We start from the raw sequence: 21,664 nt of genomic DNA, 5'->3' as shown, positions 1-21,664 counted from the left end.
AGGTCCTTTGGAACTGGAGACGCATGGTTGTGAGCCACCATGTGGGTGATGGGAGCTGAACCTGGTCCTCTGAAGTGCAACAAGTACTCTTAACCAATGAGCAATTTCTCCAGCATTTTTTTTTAATTAAAAAATTATTTTGTGTACCTGTGTATGCATACTTGTGTACCATGTATGCACAGAGCCAGAGGAAGCCAGAAAAGGGTGTTGGATCTCTTGTAACTGGAATTACAGGTGGTTGTGAGCTGCCCTGTGGATGCTGGGAATCATATCCATGTCCTCTGCAAGAGCAGCCAATGCTCTTAACCACTGAGCCATCTCCCCAGCCCCCCCATTCTTGTAAAGATTTATTTATTTCACGTGTATGGGTGTTTTGCATGCATATATATATATGTCCCACATGTGTGCAATGCCCTCAAAGGCCAGAAGAGGTTGTCAGTTCCCTGGAGCTGGCTTTACATATGGTTGTTAGCTGCCATGTGGGTGCTGGGAACCAATAAGTGCTCTTAACTGCTGAGCCATCATCTCTCCACACTCTCATTCTTCTGTTGTTTATTTTTTGTTTTGATTTTTCGAGACAGGGTTTCTCTGTAGCTATGGAGCCTGTCCTGGAACTCCCTCGGTAGACCAGGCTGGCCTTGAACTCACTGCCTCCCAAGTGCTGGGGTTAAAGGTGTGCACTACCATTGCCAGATTCATTCTTCTATTCTTAAAATCAGTATTCTATATGATTAAGAAATGTATTATTCTACCCAGGTGGTGGAGGCTAGCACCTTTAATCCCAGCTTGTCTAAGAGGTGAGAAGCAGTTGAAACATTCACAAGAATGCATTCATTCAGTGCTTTCTTTATACTCTTTACTCTGAGTGGTGGGAAGGCAGTCATGAAAAGAAATGCCCAAATGATTAACAGCCTTTGGGAAGGGCCTTGATCAGTAAAACCTGAAGAATCATAGTCCTTCCTGGGCCATCAGGGCCACCAGTGCCGCCTGCACCTCATCTGCCTGAGTTTGGGGCAGCAGACAGTCCTGAATGAGGGTCACTGCAGCTGCCTCTGTCAAGCTGCCAAAATCCTGGGATGTTTTAACGGGTAGGTGGCCAGCAAGCTCACAGAGAGCAACATTGAAAGCCCCACTTTCCTTTATTCCGAAGCTGGACTTCCTGGCCCACAAAATGACTCGGATCCCAGTGAGGCCCGAGGAAGATGCCTGTCCGGGTGGAGCTCCCCGGGTCACAAATAAGTTATGTGCAATCTCATGGTCATTCAGATAGTCAGTGGCCCGGCATACCCTGCTAATCAGGGCTTCCAAGTCAGGCCCTGACCCACTAGTATAAAAGAGGAAGCCAGGAGCTGGGAGGTCCTGCAGCAGATGTATACAGCCTTTGGGGTCTAGAGGTGTGCTTGGGGCGCCCTCCACAGGCAGTGGGTGGGCCAGGTAGTAGCCATGTAGGTGGAGATGGTTCACAGATGCCAAACCTCCCAGGCTGTTGAAGCCAACCCGGAAGCCTGGATGCAAGCTCAGTAGCACAGCTTCAAGCCCAGCCCGCAGCACCCCAGGCAGCAGGCGCTGGGGGAGCCCGTGAGCAGGCTCTGGCACCAGCAGCACATGGCCCCACTCCAGGGGGCTGACGTTGATCACCACAAGGATGTCCTCTTGCTTTGAGGCAGCTAGCCCATTAGGCTCCCGTCGCAAACGGAAAAGGACTTCCCCAGGTCGGATTTTAGTGAAGTTAAACTGTTCTGGGTCAAACTCCTGCCTCACACTTTTGATATTCTGGGGAGGCCTCCTCTGTACTCCTCGCTCTATATTCAGCTGAGCTACAAACCCCACGGAACCAGGGAGGATTTGGGTCTGCAGATCTTCTAGGCGATATCTAAACAGGCCCAGTTCCACTCGCTGCTTCCATGCAGAGCAGAGGGCAGAGTCGAAGCGGGACCGTGGCAGTGTGTCTAGGGTGCAGCAGGCATTCCTGGGCCACTGAATTCCCTTCCCTACGAGGTCCTTCTGTCCATAGATAAAGTCCGGGATGCCTTGTTCCTCCCAGTCCTCAGGGTTTGGAGGGAGCAGATAGGTAGTTTCCTGTGAGTCATGTGGTACAGCCATGAAGGCTACCTGAAACAAACAGAAATGAAAAGTACATAAATACAGAGAAGCCCATTTCCAGGATTTTGTACTGTTTTGTTTTTTTGAGACAGGGTTTCAAAAAAAAAAAAAACAAAACAAAACAAAACAAAAAACCTGTATCACCACCACCCCACCCAGCTCAGAGCTTATCATCCTCCTCCTCCTCATTATCATCATTTTGTTTGTTTTATTACTTGTTGGTTTTTTTTGAGACAGGGTTTCTCTGTGTATCCCTGGCTTTCTGGAGCCCACTCTGTAGAACTGGATGGCCTTGAACTCAGAGATCTTCTGCCTCTGCCTCTCAAGTGCTGGGACTAAAGGCGTGTGGCACTATGCCAGGCTATATTTTTAATTTAGTAAAAACACCCTCATTTGCAGCTGATGGAATTATGAACAATGTCTATATTTTATAAATCTTTTCCCAAGGCCACATACTATCTATTATTTGGGGTACAGGTGCTTGCCATCAAGGCTAACAACCTGAGTTAAATCCCCAGGATCCACATGGCAGAAGGAGAGAACCAACTCCTCTGACCTCCATGTATGTACTTGCTCACACATAAATACATGTAATAAAAATGTAATACAAAATATACTTTGAACTGAGTGTGGTGACACATTTCTCAGCACTCAGGAAGCAGACGCAGTTGTTTTTGTTGTTTGGCTTTGTTTTTGAAGCTGGTGATGGTAAACCTCTAATCTTAGCACTCAGAGACAGAGGTAGAAGGAGATCTGGGAGTTCAGAGACCAGCCTGGACTACATATCAAGCCCCAGGACAGCCAGGACTACATAGAGAGACCCTGTCTATAAATAAACAAACAAACAAACAAACCCAAATAAATGGAAACACACACAGAGAGAAAAGAAACTCTCGAAAAATAAAGGTGGAGAGGCTGGAAAGTGGGCTCATCCAGTAAAGGTGCTTGCTACCAAGCCTGATGACTTTAGTTCCAAACCCTGAACTTACATGGTGGACAGAAAACAGATTCCTGAAAGTTCTCTTAGCTCCTCATGTGCACTGTATGCATGCACAAACCAGTAAGTGTATATCTAAAAACATTTTTAGATAGAGATCAATTAAGATGACACTTGGCATCTTGGGGCCTCCACACATGCACATGTATGCATATACACACACCACACCACACATTCACTATATACATACATACCACAAACACACACACACACCCAATTAGAAAACAACATATGTATGTTTTGAAAGGACTAGAGAGATAAATGGCTTAATACAGGTGTTCTCAACCCGTTGGTCATGACCCCTTTGAGGGCCATATATATCAGTTAGCCTGCATATCAGATAATTACATTATGATTCATAACTGTAGCAAAATTAGTTATTAAGTTGCAACAAAGTAATTTTACAGTTGGGGGTCACCACAACACAAAGAACTGTATTAAAGGGCTTAATAGGCAAAAGCACCCACCTTGCAAATGTGAACTGAGTTTGAATCCCCAGAAGCCAAATAGAGTTGAGCATGCTACATGGATGTAATTCCAGTGCTTCTGCCCTGAGATGGAAGGTGGAGACTAACACCTAAAGTTGTCCTATGACCTTCACATGTGTGGCAGGTGCACACATGCGAGAACGTGAATACACACATATGTCATACATACACACCATATAAATGCAACACTCTATATGTGTGTTTATATAATTTTTTTTGAGGGCTAGGGATATAGCTCTGTAGCCGAATTTTTCTTTGGGCTGCCAGCTCACAAATGGACATGGAGACATAATTATGAAAGCTTGGCCTTAGCTTAGGCTTGTCCCACTAGCTCTTAAAGCTTAAATTAACCTTTTTTTTTTTTTAAATCTATATTCTGTCAGGTGGCTTGACATTTCATCCTCCCCATACTGCTCATGTCCCTTCCTTGAGTCTGGCTGGGGACTCCCCCTTCTTTTCAGATCTTTCTCTGTCTGGAAAGTTCCACCTGTACCTCCTGACTAGCTACTGGCCATTCAGCTTTTTTTTTTTTTTTTTTTTTTTTTTTTTTTTTTTAATACCAATCACAGTGATACATTTTCATACACTGTACCAATATCCAATAACAGGGTTCAGTTGGTAGACTACTTGCCTAGCCTTGTGTTTGATCCCCAGGACTGGGTAATCTGGGTGTGGTAGCATGTGCCTGTGATTCCAGCACTTGGGAGATGAAGACAGGCAGATCACAAGTTCAGCAGTGACTACACAGTGAATCTGAGGACAGCCTGAGCTACATGAGATCCTTTCTCAAAAATAAAAATTAGATCGAGAGTCAGAGGTGGTGATGCACACCTGTGACCCCAGCATTTGTGAGGCTGTCAGGACCAAATCTATGTTCTAAATAGCCTACACAGTTAGAATCTGCATAAGAGAGAGAAAGAGGGGAGGGGAAAGGAGAGGAAGGAAGACAGAGATAGACCAGCTTCAGTCTAAGTTTGGTTTCTCTCAGCTTTGCTGGTCCAGACATTCATCCTGGCAAACCAGAAGAGAATACCCAAACAAAATGATGCACAGAAGTCAACCTAAAGTTTAATAAGTATAGACTTCAGTTTTCCTAAATTAAAATACAAATGGCCAATATTTCAAAAAGTGTTCAGTATCTTTAAGCATCAGGGAAGTGCAAATTAAAATATTCTGAGGCAGGATGGCTCAATGGCTAAGGGTACTTGCTGCTCTTCCAGAGGTTTAATTCTGAGTGTCCACATGGAAATCTGACATATATTGCGGTTAAATAAGGATCAGGATAAACAAATAGGCCAAATAGAGGTTTATTCAGGGAGAAATAACTTACAACCTAGATAGATGAACACCAGGAAATTCCACCCGATGCTCTCCTGTCCGAGTCACGCCAGCAAGAGAGCTTTTCCCCCTCTTCCTCGGACCTTCTTCCACAGGTCACTTCCGCCCATGGCTCCACCCCCAATGGGCGTGGTCAGTGCCACAGAAGGACTATCTCATTACAGACATACCCTTCTGGCCTCTGAGGGCATTGAGCACAAATGTGATACACAGACACACATGCAAGTAAAACACCCACTCACACCAAATTTAAATGTAGAAAGAGTTAATCAGAAGCCGAGCACGGTGGTGCACATTTGCAATCCCAGGACTTCAGAGGTAGAAGTAAAAGAACAAAACATTCAAAGCTGGGCAGTAGTGACACACACCTTTGTGGCACAACACTCGGGAGGCAGAGGCAGGGGGATCTCTGTGAGTTTGAGACCAGCCTGGTCTGCAGAGCAAGTTTCCAGGACAGGCTCCAAAGCTACACTGAGAAACCCTGTCTCAAAAAACCAAAAACAAACAAAAAATTCAAGGCTAAGGACTGGATAGACAGCTCTGCTGGGACACATTGGTTCCCTGACCTGTGAAGTGATGGATATTATATTTGGGAAGGCTAAATGGAAGCCTTTAGAGTTGTCTCTGCCAAAGAAAATAGTGAATCAAGGGGTTGGAGAGATGGGTCAGTGTAGTGGGATATTCACTTTGTCTCCTTCTGTGGAGCTGACCCACGCCCATTGGGGGTGGAGCCAGGGGCGGAAGTGACCTGGGGAACTAGGTCGGGGGGAAGGGGGGGAATGCTCTCTTGCAAGCCACATGGGGACAGGAGGACATTCTTGGAAGCAGGAAGCTGCTGGTGCTCACCTGTCTATGTTGTGAGTTATTTCTCCCTGAATAAACATCTGTTCGGCCTAAATGTTTGTCCAGATCTTTATTAAACCACTATATCTGGTGTCAGAAGTGGGATACGAACCCACGCTTCTAACAATGTGACACTGAAGCTTGGGTAGGAGAAGCCATATCTAAAGGTCTGAGAAGACATCAAAATGTCAGCTGTTTTAACTGTGGTAAGATAGGACATCTAAAAAGGAATTGTAGGCAAATTATTTCTAGAAATAACACTCCCAGGAATGAATCAAACAGAAGGCCTCGGCCTCCTGGGTTATGTAGAAGGTGTGGCAAAAGCCGACACTGGACCAGTGAATGTAGATCGACCAGAGACAAGCAAGGAAACCCTTTACCATCGGGAAACTCTTTAGGGGGCCTCTCGAAGGCCCCCATGTCACAGGTGGTCCGAACATTCACAGTGGAGGACAACTCTCACAGGACAATTAGAAAATTCTGTGCCTATTGTAAAAACTCATACCGCTCTGGATGACAAACTAGTGAAGGAAGTTGAATCAAACATGAAAGAAGGAAACAAAAAACATATATTTTGGCAAACCTCTATAAATTGTCACAGGCCTAGATTGATAGTTAAAATGAATAACAGACTGTTTAGAGGAATAGTGGACACAGGGGCGGATGTAACTATCATAACTAATAAATCCTGGCCTCCAAGATGGCTCCTGCAAGAGGTAAATGTTCAATTCTTAGGGATTGGAACCCTGTCTCAGGTAAAACAAAGCACAAGATGGATTGAATGTATAGGACCGGAAGGACAGAGAGGAAGGTTGAGACCCTATGTGGCTGATACAGCAATAAACCCATGGGGTCATGATCTATTACAGCAATGGAATGCACAGATTAACATTCCTCCAGTATTAGATATGAACCATAAATGACCTCATGAATGTGGGAAAATATTATAAAGTACTATACAAAACAGACACCAAATATCCAGGCTGTACAAAAACAGAATACAAGTGCTGAACAAACAGAGAAACCAAAAACCCTACCCTTAAAATGGCTAACAGATGAACCTGTCTGGGTAGGACAATGGCCTAATGACCTCTGAGAAGTTAGAGGCTTTAGAAAACCTGGTTCAGGAACAGCTAAATGCTGGACATTATCAAGGAATCAATCAGCCCTTGGAATTCTGTATTTGTTATCAAAAAGAAATCTGGTAAATGGAGAATGCTTACAGACCTGAGAGCCATGAATAAAGTCATCCAGCCAATGGGCCCTCTACAGCCTGGAATGCCCTTGCCTTCTTTGCTACCTAAAGAATGGCCTATTATAGTTATTGATTTAAAGGATTGCTTCTTCACTATACCTTTACAAGAACAAGATAAAGAGACATTTGCCTTCACGGTACCTAATTACAGTAATTCTCAACCGGTGAAGAGATATCAATGGAAGGTTTTGCCACAGGGAATACTAAATAGCCCCACCCTGTGCCAATATTTTGTACAAAAACCGCTAGAAATAATTCGTAAACAGTTTCCACAACCCATAATCTATCATTACATGGATGATATGTTAGCTGACTCTAAAGGAGAAATATTAGAAAAAAATGTTTGAGAAAGTAAAGGAAGTTTTTACCTTGCTGGGAATTACAAATTGCACCTGAAAAAAATACAAAAAGGAGAGTCTATCAACTACTTAGGATATAAAATAGGTCTACAGAAAATTAGACCACAAAAAGTACAGATCAGGAGAGATCGCTACCAGACTCTTAATGATCTTCAAAAATTACTAGGAGAGATTTCTCAACTGCAAACCATTACTGGAGTAGAAATGGCCCTAAAAGGAGACAAGGACTTGAATAGTCCACGAATACTATCAGCTGAAGCTGAAAAGGAATTAGAATGGGTAGAAAAGAGGATACTAGAAGCACAGGTGGACCTTGTGGATCCAAACCTAGACTGTATTCTGGTTATATTACCATCTAGAGACTATCCTTCAGGGATTTTGATACAGAGAGAATATATCATATTAGAATGGATATTCCTACCACATAAACAGAATAAAAAACTAAAAACATATATAGAACAGATCTCTGACTTGATTATAAAAGGTAAATTAAGACTTCATCAGCTAACAGGAAGGGACCTAGCAGAAATTATAGTACCTTTAACTAATGAGGAAATTTCCTCCTTATGGAAAGATAATGAATATTGGCAGAGAGCATGCAGTAAATTTTTAGGAATGATTAGCAACAATTATCCCAAAAGTGAAAGAATCAAATTTATAAAGAAAACGATTTGGAGCCTTCCACGCATTGTTAAGAAAAACACCTATTTCTGGAGTTCCCACATTCTACACTGATGCAAACAAATCAGGTAAGGCAGGATATAAATCAGGAAAAATAAGTAAAGTGGTTCAAAGCCCTTACAATTCTGTACAAAAGGCAGAATTGTATGCCATTCTCATGGTACTTATGGATTTTACAGAACCCCTCAATATAGTTATTGACTCTCAATACGCAGAGAAAGTCGTCTTACACATTGAGACTGCAGAATTTATTCCTGACGATACAGAATTAACTTCACTGTTTATACAGCTACAAGATACTATCAGAAAGAGGACTCATCCTATATATATATAACACACATCAGATCCCATACGGGTCTGCCAGGTCCTCTAGCACAAGGCAATGATGAAATTGATTGGTTATTAATAGGAAGTGTGCTAGAAGCCTCGGAGTTTCATAAGAAACACCATGTGAACAGCAAAGGTTTAAAAAAGGATTTTTCTATCACTTGGCAACAAGCTAAGGAAATAGTAAGGAAATGTCCTACTTGCTCATTCTATAACCAAACTGCCTTACCAAAAGGCAGTAACCCTAAAGGTATAAATAGAAATGAAATATGGCAAATGGATGTGTTTCACTTTGCAGAATTTGGAAAATTAAAATACATGCATCATACTATAGATACATTTTCAGGGTTTCAATGGGCTACTGTTCTGAGCTCTGAAAAGGCTGATTCTGTTATCACACACCTGTTAGAGGTAATGGCTATTATGGGCATACCTGCACAAATAAAAACTGACAATGCTCCAGCATATGTCTCCAGCAAATTGAAACAGTTTTTTGAGTATTATAACATAAAGCACATAACGGGTATACTACACAATCCTACAGGACAAGCAGTGGTTGAGAGATCCAATCGTACTTTAAAAGAAATGCTCCATAAACAGGCAGGAGGAACCAAGACACCCAAACACAGATTACATAATGCTTTATTAACATTAAACTTTCTCAATGCTGATGAAAAAGGAAAAACAGCTGCAGAAAGACACTGGACAATAGAAAAAACTTCTGAACTAAATCAGCCAGTGTACTTCAAGGATGTATTGACCTCAGAATGGAAACCCAGATATGTGTTACATTGGGGTAGGGGTTTCACATTTGTATCTACAGGAGAAGAAAAACTATGGATACCATCTAAGTTAATCAAGATCCGAATTGGACAAGAGAAACATCTTAATGAAGAGAAATGACAAGTCATCCAACAAATTAGGTCCCATGAGATGTGCGGAGACCTCTCAAAGGTAGGGAAAGTGTTCTGTTCTTGTTCTTACAGGAAAATAGAGAAAACCTATCTTCAAACAGCCAAAAGACACTGAACATGACTGAACATGTAGGTACCTACAGAAGAGAAGACAGCTCTCCAGAAACAATCACTTAATTAAGAGGAGTATGATTTATGGTAAAAATATTTAATTCTAGTAAACTATTTCTATACAGAAATCTATTACTCTTTAGTATTCCTGTAATCCCAATTCATGTAAACCAATGCTGGCTTTGAAGTTGGATTTGGCTTTCCTTCTCTAAATTCAAGCATGTTGTTAAGATTAAATTCACGGTTTCTGCCTTAAATCAAGAAGCCAATTGGTAAGGCAGAAGAAAACAAAATCTGGGGACTCATTCGCTTATACGCAATTTTCTCTCTGAAATCCTAATTTTCTCATATACATTTTAATGCTTATTGTTGCCTTTCCCTAATGCATACCTTAAAAACTTAAAAATTTTACTTTAATATTGATGTTTAAGTTTTCCACAAGGAATAATAACAATTCCTAACAGCAATCTTTGAACTCTCTGGAAAGAAGATGGGGTCCCATGTCGTCATTTCCACTTGACCTGATCCATCTGGACTACAAACATCACCCTAAAACCGGTTTGAGACTGTTTTGCTTGAGACAACTCATGACTAGCTAGCTGTAATGGTACACCTTCTTATTATACCCTGGCCAGAGTTTCAAACAGAACTACAGTCAAGCATTTTCTGCCACACAGTGACTAGCTACATATGTCACAGCCAGTTCTGTTGAGAAATTTGGTTTCTAAAAATTTTCTTCCTACAGGATCCCATGGAGCAATCATCTCCCATTTCAGCAAGAAGTAACCTTAAGATAACAACGCCCCCTTTCCCTACCCTTGGAATTTGGGGATAATATGCATCTTCTTTGGATTGGTTTTAGTTACTTAGGGTTGGGTATGGAAGGTGATGCTTAGACTTGGGTTTATCTTTTAGACAGGAATAGGGTATGGTTGGGAAAGATATGGTTTAGATGGGATATAGGTAGATTAGCCTATCTTCTTGTGAATTATTGAGTAAGAGTGAGATAATAGTATTTTACAGCTTACATTGTTATATATTCTTATTTGTAATAAGCTATGTAAAATTACGTTTATATTCCCTTCCTGGAAGAATTGTATATTATATTTTGTTATATTGTGTGAAATCTTTCCACTTATGATGTTTTATGCACATTTATTCTTGCCATAGTCTATGTATGTATACTTTTCTTGTATTCAAGACATTTTGTATATTGATACATTTAGGGATATTTATCATGCTGCCCTTTATAGTTCTACCTCTTGTCTAGACATTTCTCCTCTACCTCTATTTTAGGGATTTACATATATATGTACACAGTTATATTGTTTAGGTATTAATCCCTGCTTTACTCAAGGAAGTTTTAATCAGTTTTTTTTTTTTAGCAAAATTCCTGAGTATTACAGATTACCTTCACTTGTTTCCTTTACCTATGAGATCAGTCAGACATAGATGCTTAATCTTCAATCACTTCATAGACATGAAGAACATGAAGAACATGGCATTTAAATGTTTTAATATTAGTACTCCATTGACATGAGACACTATTGCTCCTGACAACACCGTGCACTTTCCCGAAAATATGTTGGACACTGTTGTTGCTCCTTCTGGAGTTCGTCCTCACTTCGGCTATTGGCCTCTTGGGCAAAGAACTGCCCCCACCTTGACCACTGATTTGGACATGCAGTCCTATGTGCTTGCAGGAGACAAATATAGAAGACTGCTGAACCTTGCCAAGTCAGGGTAAGACAGCCTTTCTACCTCCCTGCTGTTGTGGTGGTCTGTCAAGTTCTCTTGGCCTTAGCCAAAACTGGGTGTACCAACGTTGCTGTGAGAGCTTGGGTGACTGTCCAGGTAGCCTGCTGTTTCTGTCCTTGCTGCACCTTTTGGAAGTTGCCCATCTGCACTTCCTGACTACATTATTTTCCTTCTCAGGTCTTGATGAGGTTGGAGATTAAACTATCACAACTATTATTCTCTCTTCCTAGTTAGATATATTAGGTACTAGACTTAAGTTTTCCAGCTTCGGACAACTCTATTGTAAACTCTGTTATGCCTTCACCCTAGGACTAGATATGTAGGTCCTTTTGTTCTTGATTTTCCTTTTCTTAGAGCATACTTGTTATTCACTGTTTTGTATATAGTTTTGTAAAGAGCCTAAATCTTTTCTTTAGACTAAAAGGGGAATTGTAATATGATATTCACTTTGTCTCCTTCTGTGGCACTGACCATGCCCCTTGGAGGGTGGAGCCAGGGGCAGAAGTGACCTGGGGAACTAGGTCTGGGGAAGAGCGGTGGGGGGGGGGATGCTCTCTTGCAAGCCACACGGGAACAGGAGAACTTCTGGAGGCATTCTTGGAAGCAGGAACCTGCTGGTGTTCACCTGTCTATGTTGTGAGTTATTTCTCCCTGAATAAACATCTGTTCGGCCTAATTGTTTATCCAGATCCTTATTAAACTGCAAAAGGTCCTTCCTCAGGAGCACTAGCTGCTCTTATCAGGGTCCTTCCTCAGGAGAACCTAGCCACCCCTTCCTTCAAGAGGTTCTGGGTCTGCAAACTGGCTCAAGTCTGGAAATTAATTCACTGGCTGAAACTGTCTTTTGCCACAAACCAATGCAGCCTTTCTTTCATTGTTTGAGAATTTTTCTGCTTATACAGATCAAACAGAAATGCAGTAGGCTTGTTCTTGCCCATTAATGTAACTAAATCACTTGGCCCCTGGTGACTCAATGCTGCCACCTGGCCCCTGCTACCCCAAGGCCCGGTTAAACCCACTTCATTTAATTCATCCAATTGAGCAGTAGCATCTTCAACCCTAAGGTTCAGCACAAGAAAAAGAGTGACAACAAAACTTTTCAAATGCCCCTCTCACCATTTTGTGTCTTACAGGATTTGGGAAAGGCATGTCTTCTGGGCCTTCCCATTGAAGAACACAGCATACCCTTTCTAACACTCCATCAACACTAAGCCAAGGGATATTAGGCATTTTCAACTCCTTTTCAGTAGGACATCTTTGGATAATCACTTCAGCCAAGCATTCAAACAAGCTTTTCACATCCCCCTTTTTTTTTTTTAAACAGTGTAAGCTTCCATATTAAACCTAGACTCTCCACTCAGAGGGCCCATATTAATAAACTCAGCCCAATCCAGTTTTATGTTCCTTCCACCATTATCCCACGCCCTTAAAATTCACTTCCACACATATTCCCTAGACTTTTGCTTGAATGAATTAGCAAAGTCATTAAGCTCCTTAATAGTGCATCACACTTCCTTTTGGACTACACTTCCTACCACCCCTCTAAGGAGCCTGTTTATAGGTCTAGAGGCAACTGTTGGTGGGCCTTGGTATTGTATTGCATGGTATGTCTTTCAGAAAAAGCAGACACTGAAGGATTAATTCCCTCAGTGAAAGGTGAAAAGGGCAATGTTTCAAGGGGTGGGGCTGAGGGTACCACTTCCTCAGGTGAGATAAACCCTTGAGAATCTAAAGGTTCAAAGTTCTCAGCTTCAATACCATTCTCCCACATCCCAGGTTATAGGATCCCATTCTTTACCTAACTTTAACTGCTGACACCCTCTGAAACTGAGACTTGAATTTTCAGGCAACTTTATAATGAGGTGTTCAGTTTGATTTTCTGCAACTTGAGATCTGTGGCTGCCAGAGAGAAGATTCTCTTCCAGGGCATACTTAGAAAACTTTACACTGTTTATTCGAATCTGGAGCTGTCAACTTTATCACTAAGCTCATTGTTGTCCTTCCCCATATCCTGAAGTTGGTTAATTTTACCATGGAGTTCATTCCTATCCTTTAGCAATTTATTTAGAGATATTAAGAGCAATCAGCAGCTCCATTTTCCTTATTTTCCCCCAAACCATCAAAAATTTCAAATATAACATCACTAATCCATTGCCACTCATTATTGATGAATCAAGATAATCAAAGGCATTTATCTCTAAGTTTTAATGTAGTTCACACCATGGGCTTTCAGTACCATCTGAGCTGGCAGGAGAATGACTGGAATGGTTTTAGTAGCTGAAGGTGCTGATGACTTAAAAAGCCTATTCTAGATACTTTTAAGATTCATCTTTATACTTCTGTTGCTCAAGAACCACTGTGGTACTGGAATCTGTATTAATCAGGGTTTTCTAAAGTCACAGAACTTATAGAATGAATCTCTCTCTCTCTCAAGTGTATGTGTGTACGAATTTATTGGAATGACTTACAGACTGCAGTCCAACAATGGTTAGTTATGAATGGGAAGTCCAAGAACGTAGCTGCTCAGTACAATGAGGCTGGCTAGCCCAGCTGGTCTGCTGGGATCTTGAAGAAGGAATGGATGGGCTGAAAGAGGTGAGGGCAAGCAGGTGAAGAACATTCTTCCTTCTTCCATTGTCCTTATATGGTATTCCAACAGAAAGTGTGGTCCAGATTAAAGGTGTGCCTTCCAGCCTCCAGGCCTGGATTAAAGGCGACTGTCATCCAGCTTCAAGATACAGCTCACAATGTACCTTCCATTCTGGATTATAGTCCAGATATAGCTGACAACCAGGAATGGCCATCACAAATTCTAAAATGAAAGTAACTTGTTTTTCTAAATTTTTACCTTCTCTGTCCTATGTACTCACCTCCCCCCACCCACCCAATAATGGCTGGCCAGGAAAGAAACTTACAGATCACCTGACACCCTGACTCATTTGTTACTCCTGGCACTGGCCAATGCAGGCCAAAAGAGGAAGCCTTCCAACTGACTCCTGTCCCAACTTTTCCTGCTCTATATCTACTCTTAGACTACAGACCCCACTCTTGCAGGTCTGTTGTTATTGTTGTTGTTTATTCCTGAGTCTGTTTTCTTCTCCCCCCATCTTAATGAAACATAGTCCTCCCTTTTTATTTATTTTTGAGGTACTAAGGGAATGAAGCTGGGGCTTCAAACACGTTAGACTGAGTTACAGCCTGTACTGGTTATTTTATGTATTGTCACTTGACACAGACCTAGACATATCTGAGTTGAGGAAATAACTGAGGAAATGCCCCATCAGATTGGCATTTTCTTGACTAATGATTGATTCGGGAGAACCAGCCCATTGTTGGTGTCAGTACCCCTAGGCAAGTGGTTCTGGGTTGATTAAAAAAGCAGTTGGAGCAAGGCATGAGGAGCAAGCCAGTAAGCAGTGTTTCTTCATGGCTTAAGTTTCTGCTTCTAGGATGATGCCTAGACTCTACCCAGCGATGAAATTAACCTGTTTTAAAATGAAATAAACCCTTCCCACCCCAAGTTGCTTTTGGTCATGTTTTATCACAGCAACAGAAACCCTAAGACACATCACTATCCCTTTTCATTATATTTTTCTTTTTAAATCTTGAGCTAGGGTTTCACTAAGTTGTCCAGAACTTGTGATCATTTTACTTCAAGCCTCCTAAGTAGCTGAGCTTACAGATCTATGCTACCTGGTCCAACTTATTTAATAACTTTAAGATGTATATGCTCAGGGTTACTAAAGCTCAGAAATTGAGAGTGAGTGAGTATGGTCAAGAATGAATCTGTGGGCTGGAGAGGTGGCTCTGAGGTTCAGAGCACTGGCTGCTCTTCCAGAGGTCCTGAGTTCAATTCCCAGCAATCACATGATGGTTAACAACTATCTGGTGCCCTCTTCTGGCCTGCAGGGATACATGCAGTCAGAACACTATATAGAAAATATATATATATATGAATATATATATATATATATATGAATATGATTTAAAAAAGAATGAATATGTACAATGGAGACTCACTGGGGATACAAACCATACTCGAGGGCAGGCCCATGTCCAGGAGTAGATGGCCAATTCAAAACGAACTCACTAGTATTTTGGGAGATTTTTTTTTTTTTGGTCACAATATGCTTTGTTTGAACTTTTTTTAAAATTATTGATTTTTTTGCTTATATACCATAGTTTCTGGTTGGGGGAAATGAATCTCTATTAGGTTACTCTAGAGCAGGGGACTTGACCCCTTGGGTGTCAAATGACCCTTTCACAGGTGTCTTTTAAGACCATTGGAAAACATATATGCATTATGACTCATAACAGTAGCAAAATTACAGTAATGAAGTAGCAACAAAAATAATTGTATAGTTGAGGGTTACAACCTGAGGAACTGTATTAAAGGGTCAAAACATTAGGAAGGCTGAGTGAGAGCCACTGCTCTAGAGGAGCAGAACTGATGAATACATTAAGAGGGATTTATTAGACTGGTTTACTCGACATGGTCTAGGCAGACAATGTTAGTTGCTCAATCCACAAGGGCGGGTGTTTTGGCAATCCCAATCTGGTGCTGAAGGCCTGGAGAGTTCCTGGAGAACTTCTGGTCTTTAGTCTGAGTTGGAAGCTAGAAGAGGCTAATTCTAATGTCAGCAAAGGAATTCCGTGGTGGAGTAACAGGATACACGAACTTATCAGCAAGCGAAGGTAAACAGGCCAAAAGCAGTTTCCTTCTTCCATTTCCTTTATGTTCGGGCTACCACCCGAAAGGCACTGTGGACACCCCCACTTCAAATAATCTAACCAAGAAAACCTCACACGAGTGCCCAGCAGTTGACCATCAACATTAACTGTCACAGAATGAACCTTTCCTTCCTCCTCCTAGCAGCTTGGCATCCTCACTTTTCACGCAGTGTAAATTTGTTTATTCGTATATGCATCTGCTAATGTCCTGGAAGCGGAGAAAAGAGCAAATGGATAGACCAACCTTAGTCTCTACAGCTGGAAGCTTGCACTTTGTGGAAGGGGTCAAAGGAGGCATGTCAGCTGTGACGATAAACAGCAGGAGGGGTCTGTGGACAGGACAGAGTTCCAACAAAGCACTGAAATTGGGCCTGTGTAAAACGGGTGCTTACCTTGTCAACTGTTTCACCAATGGGCGATAACTGCACAATCCAGTGAGTCCTCAGTAAAAGCTTCAATGGGCAGCAAGCTAAGCAAGGTGGCGTGGCTGCAGCTCGAGTCCAGTAAGGCGTCTAGGACTGTCCCTTTCGGCAGAGGGGCACCGGATCTCCTCCAGTCCCGGAGCGAGTCTGGAGGTCACCTGCCCCCACGCAGGACTGAGGTCTCAGCACCTGCTTTAGGCTAGGCGGATGCATCTCAAGACTCCAAGCGCAAACGCATTCTGGAACACAGCGAGGGGTGGAGTGTCCCGGGCGCAGGCGCAGTCTGTACCACGTGCGCGCGGCGCTTCCAGCCCCGCCCACATGGAGGCGGGGCCATGAGGCCTGGGCCCCGCCCCTGCGCGTCCGGCTCCTCCCCGGGCCCTGCCTCCAGCTATCCTGGGCCCGCGGGGAGCCGGGAGCTGGCTGGCTGAACCGCGCCAAGGGTGCCAGGGCACTGTACGCAGGGGCGGGCCCGGGGGCGGAGGCCCGGCAGCGGTTGCTGTGGGGACGGGGCGGGGACGCGGCCCCGAGGACGGAAGTGAGAAAGTTGCCGGAGTCCCGGGGAGAGTTGGCCTAGCAGTGCGCGCACCGCGGCGATGGGAGGTTCGGGCAGTCGTCTATCCAAGGAGCTGCTGGCCGAGTACCAGGTGCGCGGGGCGCCAGTTCTCGCGGAGCTCGCGTGCGAGCCCGCGCCGGGGAGTGGGGTTCGGGAGCCGGCAGCCGGGAGGCCGTGACTTTTGGGCGGCTTGCCGACCCTTGTCTGAATTTGTCTTTCAGGACCTGACGTTTCTGACCAAGCAGGAGATCCTCCTGTAAGTGCTGTCCGGACCCCCGCCCTCCACCGTGAGATTTCCGGGGAGGGGGCGGCTTTGAGAGTGCTGTCCTAGCGGGGAACGGACTGGGCACCTCCTTTGAGGGTGGGGTCGGGTTTCACAGAAATCAAGATCAGAGGATCTGGAACCGGAGGCCCGGAGTGCAAGTTTTGCCCGCACAATTTTGCACCACACATACACCTCTGTGTATTCAAGAAAAGTTGGGCTGTTTGACCCCGCTGGCCTCCTCACTGCCGAGTTTCCTGCTATTTTCGGAAACAGCTGTGGCTCTGTGTGAACTTTGCCCTCTGGCATAAACAAAGCCTTGAGGAGCCTGGCTCACTCTTCTCCCAACTTTACCTGTTTAATACAGTAACCGTTAACGTTTACTAAGCCTTACTCTGCCCAGGAACTACTGCGTTATTCCTACATTACTTAAATCTTCAGGAGGAGGTTACAGAACAAGGAAGCAGGTTAGAGGGTTCTGGTAACTTGCTTATAAAGCACACTTAAGATATTTGATGGCCAGGACGCTTGACCTAGGGACGTTCCTGGTCTCCTCAATGAAATTCCACTGGGAAAAAGGTGGTAGGTGAGAGAAGGGATTCCTGGAGTGAAAGTGATACCGCGTTTTTACTCTTTTTCCTCCCCATTGTTTAGGGTCACTTATAGCTTCGTCCCTAACCTCTCCTTAGGAATCCTTGAAATTGTTGCTGTAATTGTTAGGGTCCAGGAACTTGGTCCACAGGAAGTCCTAACTAACTAGGCTGGCTACCTATGCCCTCAGTAGGACAATTAACGGGACAATATTGAAAAGCAGAGAAACAAAAAGGTATCAAATGTGGCCACACTGGGAAAAGTATCAAAGAGGTCCAGTGACAGCCGCCTCCCTCCAAGTCAATCTTCATGTCCAGCTGCTGTGAGGTTTATATTTAAACACAGAGGTATGTGTAACTAAGCAGTCTGGTCAAGATGTGCTCTCCGTCATTGTCTCAGCTCCATTCTCTTATGGAAGGTGATCTGACAGGTTACTAAACTGTGAAATCTCTTCCTAGGCTAACCCCAGGCTTCGTCCTTCTCACAATATGAGATTACTGGGGAATCTTGGGAACCACTGATTCTCTAGTCTGATAGTCAAAGGGAAGGGCACAAATATCTCTAGAATATCCTTTTCCTGCCAGAACAGTGTCTGATAACAGAGTCTGCAGACACACATACTTCCTCTCCTCCATAAATACCCTCCCTAAGATGGGACTCCATGCACGCCTCTGCTACTTTGTGACTTACCTCTCTTTGGCTAAAGGTTGCCCAGTGACTGGAAGTCTTGGTTATGTGACTTAGTTACACACCTGGTTTATATGGCATTCAAAATGCAGACTGGGAATGTAGGAAATAGGGAGTCTGACTGACTGAAGGCACCAGTAAGTTCCCCTCTCTCTGCCAGAGCCCACAGGCGGTTTTGTGAGTTGCTTCCTCCGGAGCATCGGAGCGTGGAGGAGTCGCTGCACACCCGAGTTTCATTTGAGCAGATTCTCAGCCTTCCAGAGCTCAAGGTTCAGTCTTCCATCCTCTCTACTCTCTTCCTACTTTATTTATCCTGTCTCTGCACAAGTGGCCACACCCTGGGTTTATTTTGATGATGACGTGTAATTATGTGTGGGTATGCACATATATATGTAAGTGCCAGTGCCTGTGGAGTACAGAAGGCATTGGACCCTCTGGTGCTGGTTACAGGCAGTTGCCCATCATGGGTGCTAGGAACTGAATTATGGTCCTCTGCAAGAGCAGTACAGGCTCTTAGTCACTGAGTCATCTCTCCACTCCCCTCTTTTTAAAAATAGCAGTTTAGGGGATTGAATGTTTACATGGCAGGCCCCTTATTGACTGAGCTAACTCACTACTTTTATTTCTGATACAGGGTTTAACTAGGTACTATTATTATTTTGAGACAGGGTCTCACTGTGAAATCCTAGCTAGCCTGGCTGGAACTCGCTATGTAAACCAGGCTATCCTTGAACTCTTAAGAGATCCACCTGCCTTTGCCTTCTTGGTGCTGGAATTAAAAGCATGCACCACAGTGCTTGTCTGTTCTGAAATTTCTATGCAAAGAGCCTGGCTCTGTACCAAAATAATTGTTCAATTAAGATATTTAAAAACGACCAGCTTGGTCCAGCCAACTAGCTTAGATGATAAAAACACTTGCCTTATAAACCTGAGGACCTACATTTGACCTCTGGAGCCTATGGTGGAAGAGAACTGACTATGGAAAGTTATCCATTGACTTCCACATGTGTGTGTTGTGCTCATGTGTGCACACACACTATTAAAATAACAATCGGTTCATCTTATTGCTTTGCTTCCTTTTCCTGCTATCACTCCAGCTATGATGTGCCTGAATTAGAATCCCAGGGAGCATCTCTGCCCCTTCCCTGGCTAGCTTAGTGATGCTCTCAAACCCTCTATGTCCTGGCCTCAAAGGTTGTCCCCTTCGAGCCTGAACTCCATATAGTGCCACTACTGTAATCAGATTCAAGTTTCCAGAAGGGAGTCAGTCATGGTGACACATGCCTGCAATCTAGCACTTGGGCGGTAGAGACAGGAGGATCAGGAGTTTGAAGCCAGCCTAGATTTATGAGACATTCTCTGAAAATTTGAGTTGGCTGAGCATGTAACCCGGGCAGTGCCCTGCGACATCCACATAAGGCTCTCTTCCCTAGGCCAATCCCTTCAAGGAGCGAATCTGCATGGTCTTTTCCACATCCCCTACCAGAGACAGTCTGAGCTTCGAGGACTTCCTGGACCTCCTAAGTGTCTTCAGCGACACAGCAACCCCAGACATCAAATCACATTATGCCTTCCGCATCTTTGGTAAGCACCATAAGGACTGCTGGACCCTGCTCCTTCCCACACAGGAAATTGGGGCCGTGGGACAGCTCTCGAGAAGGGTCTTATTGCTCCTTGTGTCTGCTGTCTAGACTTTGATGATGATGGAACCCTGGACAGAGAAGACCTGAGTCGGCTGGTGAACTGCCTCACAGGAGAGGGCGAGGACACACGGCTCAGTGCTTCTGAGATGAAGCAGCTCATCGACAATGTAAGCTGACTCTACTAGCTGCGCCTGGGCGGTTGGGTGGCAAGGGTTGGGACTGGAGCCTAAAGCCCTCTCCTCTCCAGATCCTGGAAGAGTCGGACATCGACAGGGATGGGACCATCAACCTCTCTGAGTTCCAGCATGTCATTTCTCGTTCGCCAGATTTTGCCAGGTGTGACAGGCATGCCCCTGTGTCCTGAGTGCCATCTACTCTGGGCTGTTGTTTCAGGGATACTTTAGGATGGACTTCAGAGAGGGGTTACACTAGGGACCTAGCCCATTCTTGTTTTATTTTTAAGACAGGGTCTCATGTAGCTGAGACTGACCTTAAACAACACCTGCCTCTGCCTCCTTACGAACCACACCTAGCCTAGATGCTGAACTTTTTTGGTTTTCCTTCTACCTCCTGAGTGCTGGAACGCCTAACTTACGTGGTGCTAAGGGTTGAATGCAGAGTTTCAAACATGTTAGGCAAGCAGTCTACTGAGCTACATCTCCAGCCCATAAGAATCTATGGTGGTCCAGGTCTGTAATCCCAGCACATAGAAGGGAAAGGCAGAAAGAACTGATCTGATCTGCAAGGCCAGCTTGATCTACAGAGTGAATTCTAGGCCAGCTAGAACTTGTCTGGGGGTTAGGAGGAGGGACCCAAAAAACCCAGAAGTCACAGGGGAAACGTGACTGGTAAGGGCTGCACCACCCTCTTTTATCAGAAAACACAACTCAGGCTGCGGTGTAGCTCAGTGGTAGACGGTCCATGTTTAACATGTGTTAGGCCCTGTGTTTGATCCCCAGAACCAAACCCAACTCACTCCTTCCTCATGCAGCTCCTTTAAGATTGTCCTGTGATGGCTTCTGAGCACCAACATCCTGTCCAAGACCTACCCACTGCTGAGAAGCAGCCAAAGCCATGCCTGCAGTGTCAGGGCCGGCGCTGGCCCAGCCTGGAGAGGGCACTGCCGTCTGGCCTCCTGGTGGGGTAGGACCCTGCCCCTTCTCACTGCTGTTTTCATCACTGTTTTTACTAATCGGTAATAAAGGGTTAGGAATGTTTGACCTCCTTGTATGGCACTAACAGGACTGAACTTGTAGGAGCCACTGATTGCCCCGACTTTGGAGACCCTCAAGTACATTTCCACGTGTAAGAATTTACAGAATGACATGCCAAGGAAGTCAATTTTACCACATCATCATCTGAAAACTTTAAAGAAAGTCTTTCCCTGAGAAGATGAAACTTCAAAGCAGAGGCAGGCTTGGGAGATGGCTCACTGGGTCAAGTGTCTGCCTCACAAGCATGAAGACCTCAGCTCAGTCCTTAAGTCCCAGTGCTGGGAGATAGACACAGGATTCCTGGGGCTCACTGGCCAGCCTGTCTAAACAATGAACTCCAAACTAATGAGACCCTGTCTAAAGAGGGAAGTGAAGTTTCTAAGG

General features: G+C 44.1%; 2 protein-coding genes across 2 annotated transcripts; one reads left to right on the top strand and one right to left on the bottom strand.

Annotated features, from left to right (window-relative positions):
- Window positions 1-696: 696 nt before the first annotated feature.
- Window positions 697-16,505, bottom strand: Gdpgp1 (GDP-D-glucose phosphorylase 1). The gene is made up of 2 exons (XM_051206573.1): window positions 16,298-16,505; window positions 697-2,112 (listed from the first exon to the last, which is right to left on the bottom strand). The coding sequence occupies exon 2, from the start codon at window positions 2,101-2,103 to the stop codon at window positions 949-951; it is 1,155 nt and encodes a 384-aa protein (XP_051062530.1). The 5' UTR covers window positions 2,104-2,112; window positions 16,298-16,505; the 3' UTR covers window positions 697-948.
- Window positions 16,506-16,677: 172 nt separating this feature from the next.
- Window positions 16,678-21,286, top strand: Cib1 (calcium and integrin binding 1). The gene is made up of 7 exons (XM_051206629.1): window positions 16,678-16,974; window positions 17,105-17,139; window positions 18,584-18,692; window positions 19,857-20,007; window positions 20,115-20,233; window positions 20,314-20,402; window positions 21,058-21,286. The coding sequence occupies exons 1-7, from the start codon at window positions 16,924-16,926 to the stop codon at window positions 21,077-21,079; spliced, it is 576 nt and encodes a 191-aa protein (XP_051062586.1). The 5' UTR covers window positions 16,678-16,923; the 3' UTR covers window positions 21,080-21,286.
- The last annotated feature ends 378 nt before the right edge of the window (window positions 21,287-21,664 follow it).

This window comes from Phodopus roborovskii, unplaced genomic scaffold (assembly GCF_943737965.1).
Source record: "Phodopus roborovskii unplaced genomic scaffold, PHOROB, whole genome shotgun sequence".
NCBI classification, from domain to species: domain Eukaryota; kingdom Metazoa; phylum Chordata; class Mammalia; order Rodentia; family Cricetidae; genus Phodopus; species Phodopus roborovskii.
This window is presented reverse-complemented; position numbering and strand designations above follow the sequence as displayed.

Excerpts from the sequence above, each read along its gene's own strand:
- Cib1 (XM_051206629.1), top strand. The coding sequence starts at position 16,924 with ATGGGAGGTTCGGGCAGTCGTCTATCCAAGGAGCTGCTGGCCGAGTAC. Across the intron at positions 20,234-20,313 it reads TGAAGCAGCTCATCGACAAT|ATCCTGGAAGAGTCGGACAT; the intron begins GTAAGCTGACTC and ends TCTCCTCTCCAG. Across the intron at positions 20,403-21,057 it reads CGTTCGCCAGATTTTGCCAG|CTCCTTTAAGATTGTCCTGT; the intron begins GTGTGACAGGCA and ends TTCCTCATGCAG.
- Gdpgp1 (XM_051206573.1), bottom strand. The coding sequence starts at position 2,103 with ATGGCTGTACCACATGACTCACAGGAAACTACCTATCTGCTCCCTCCA.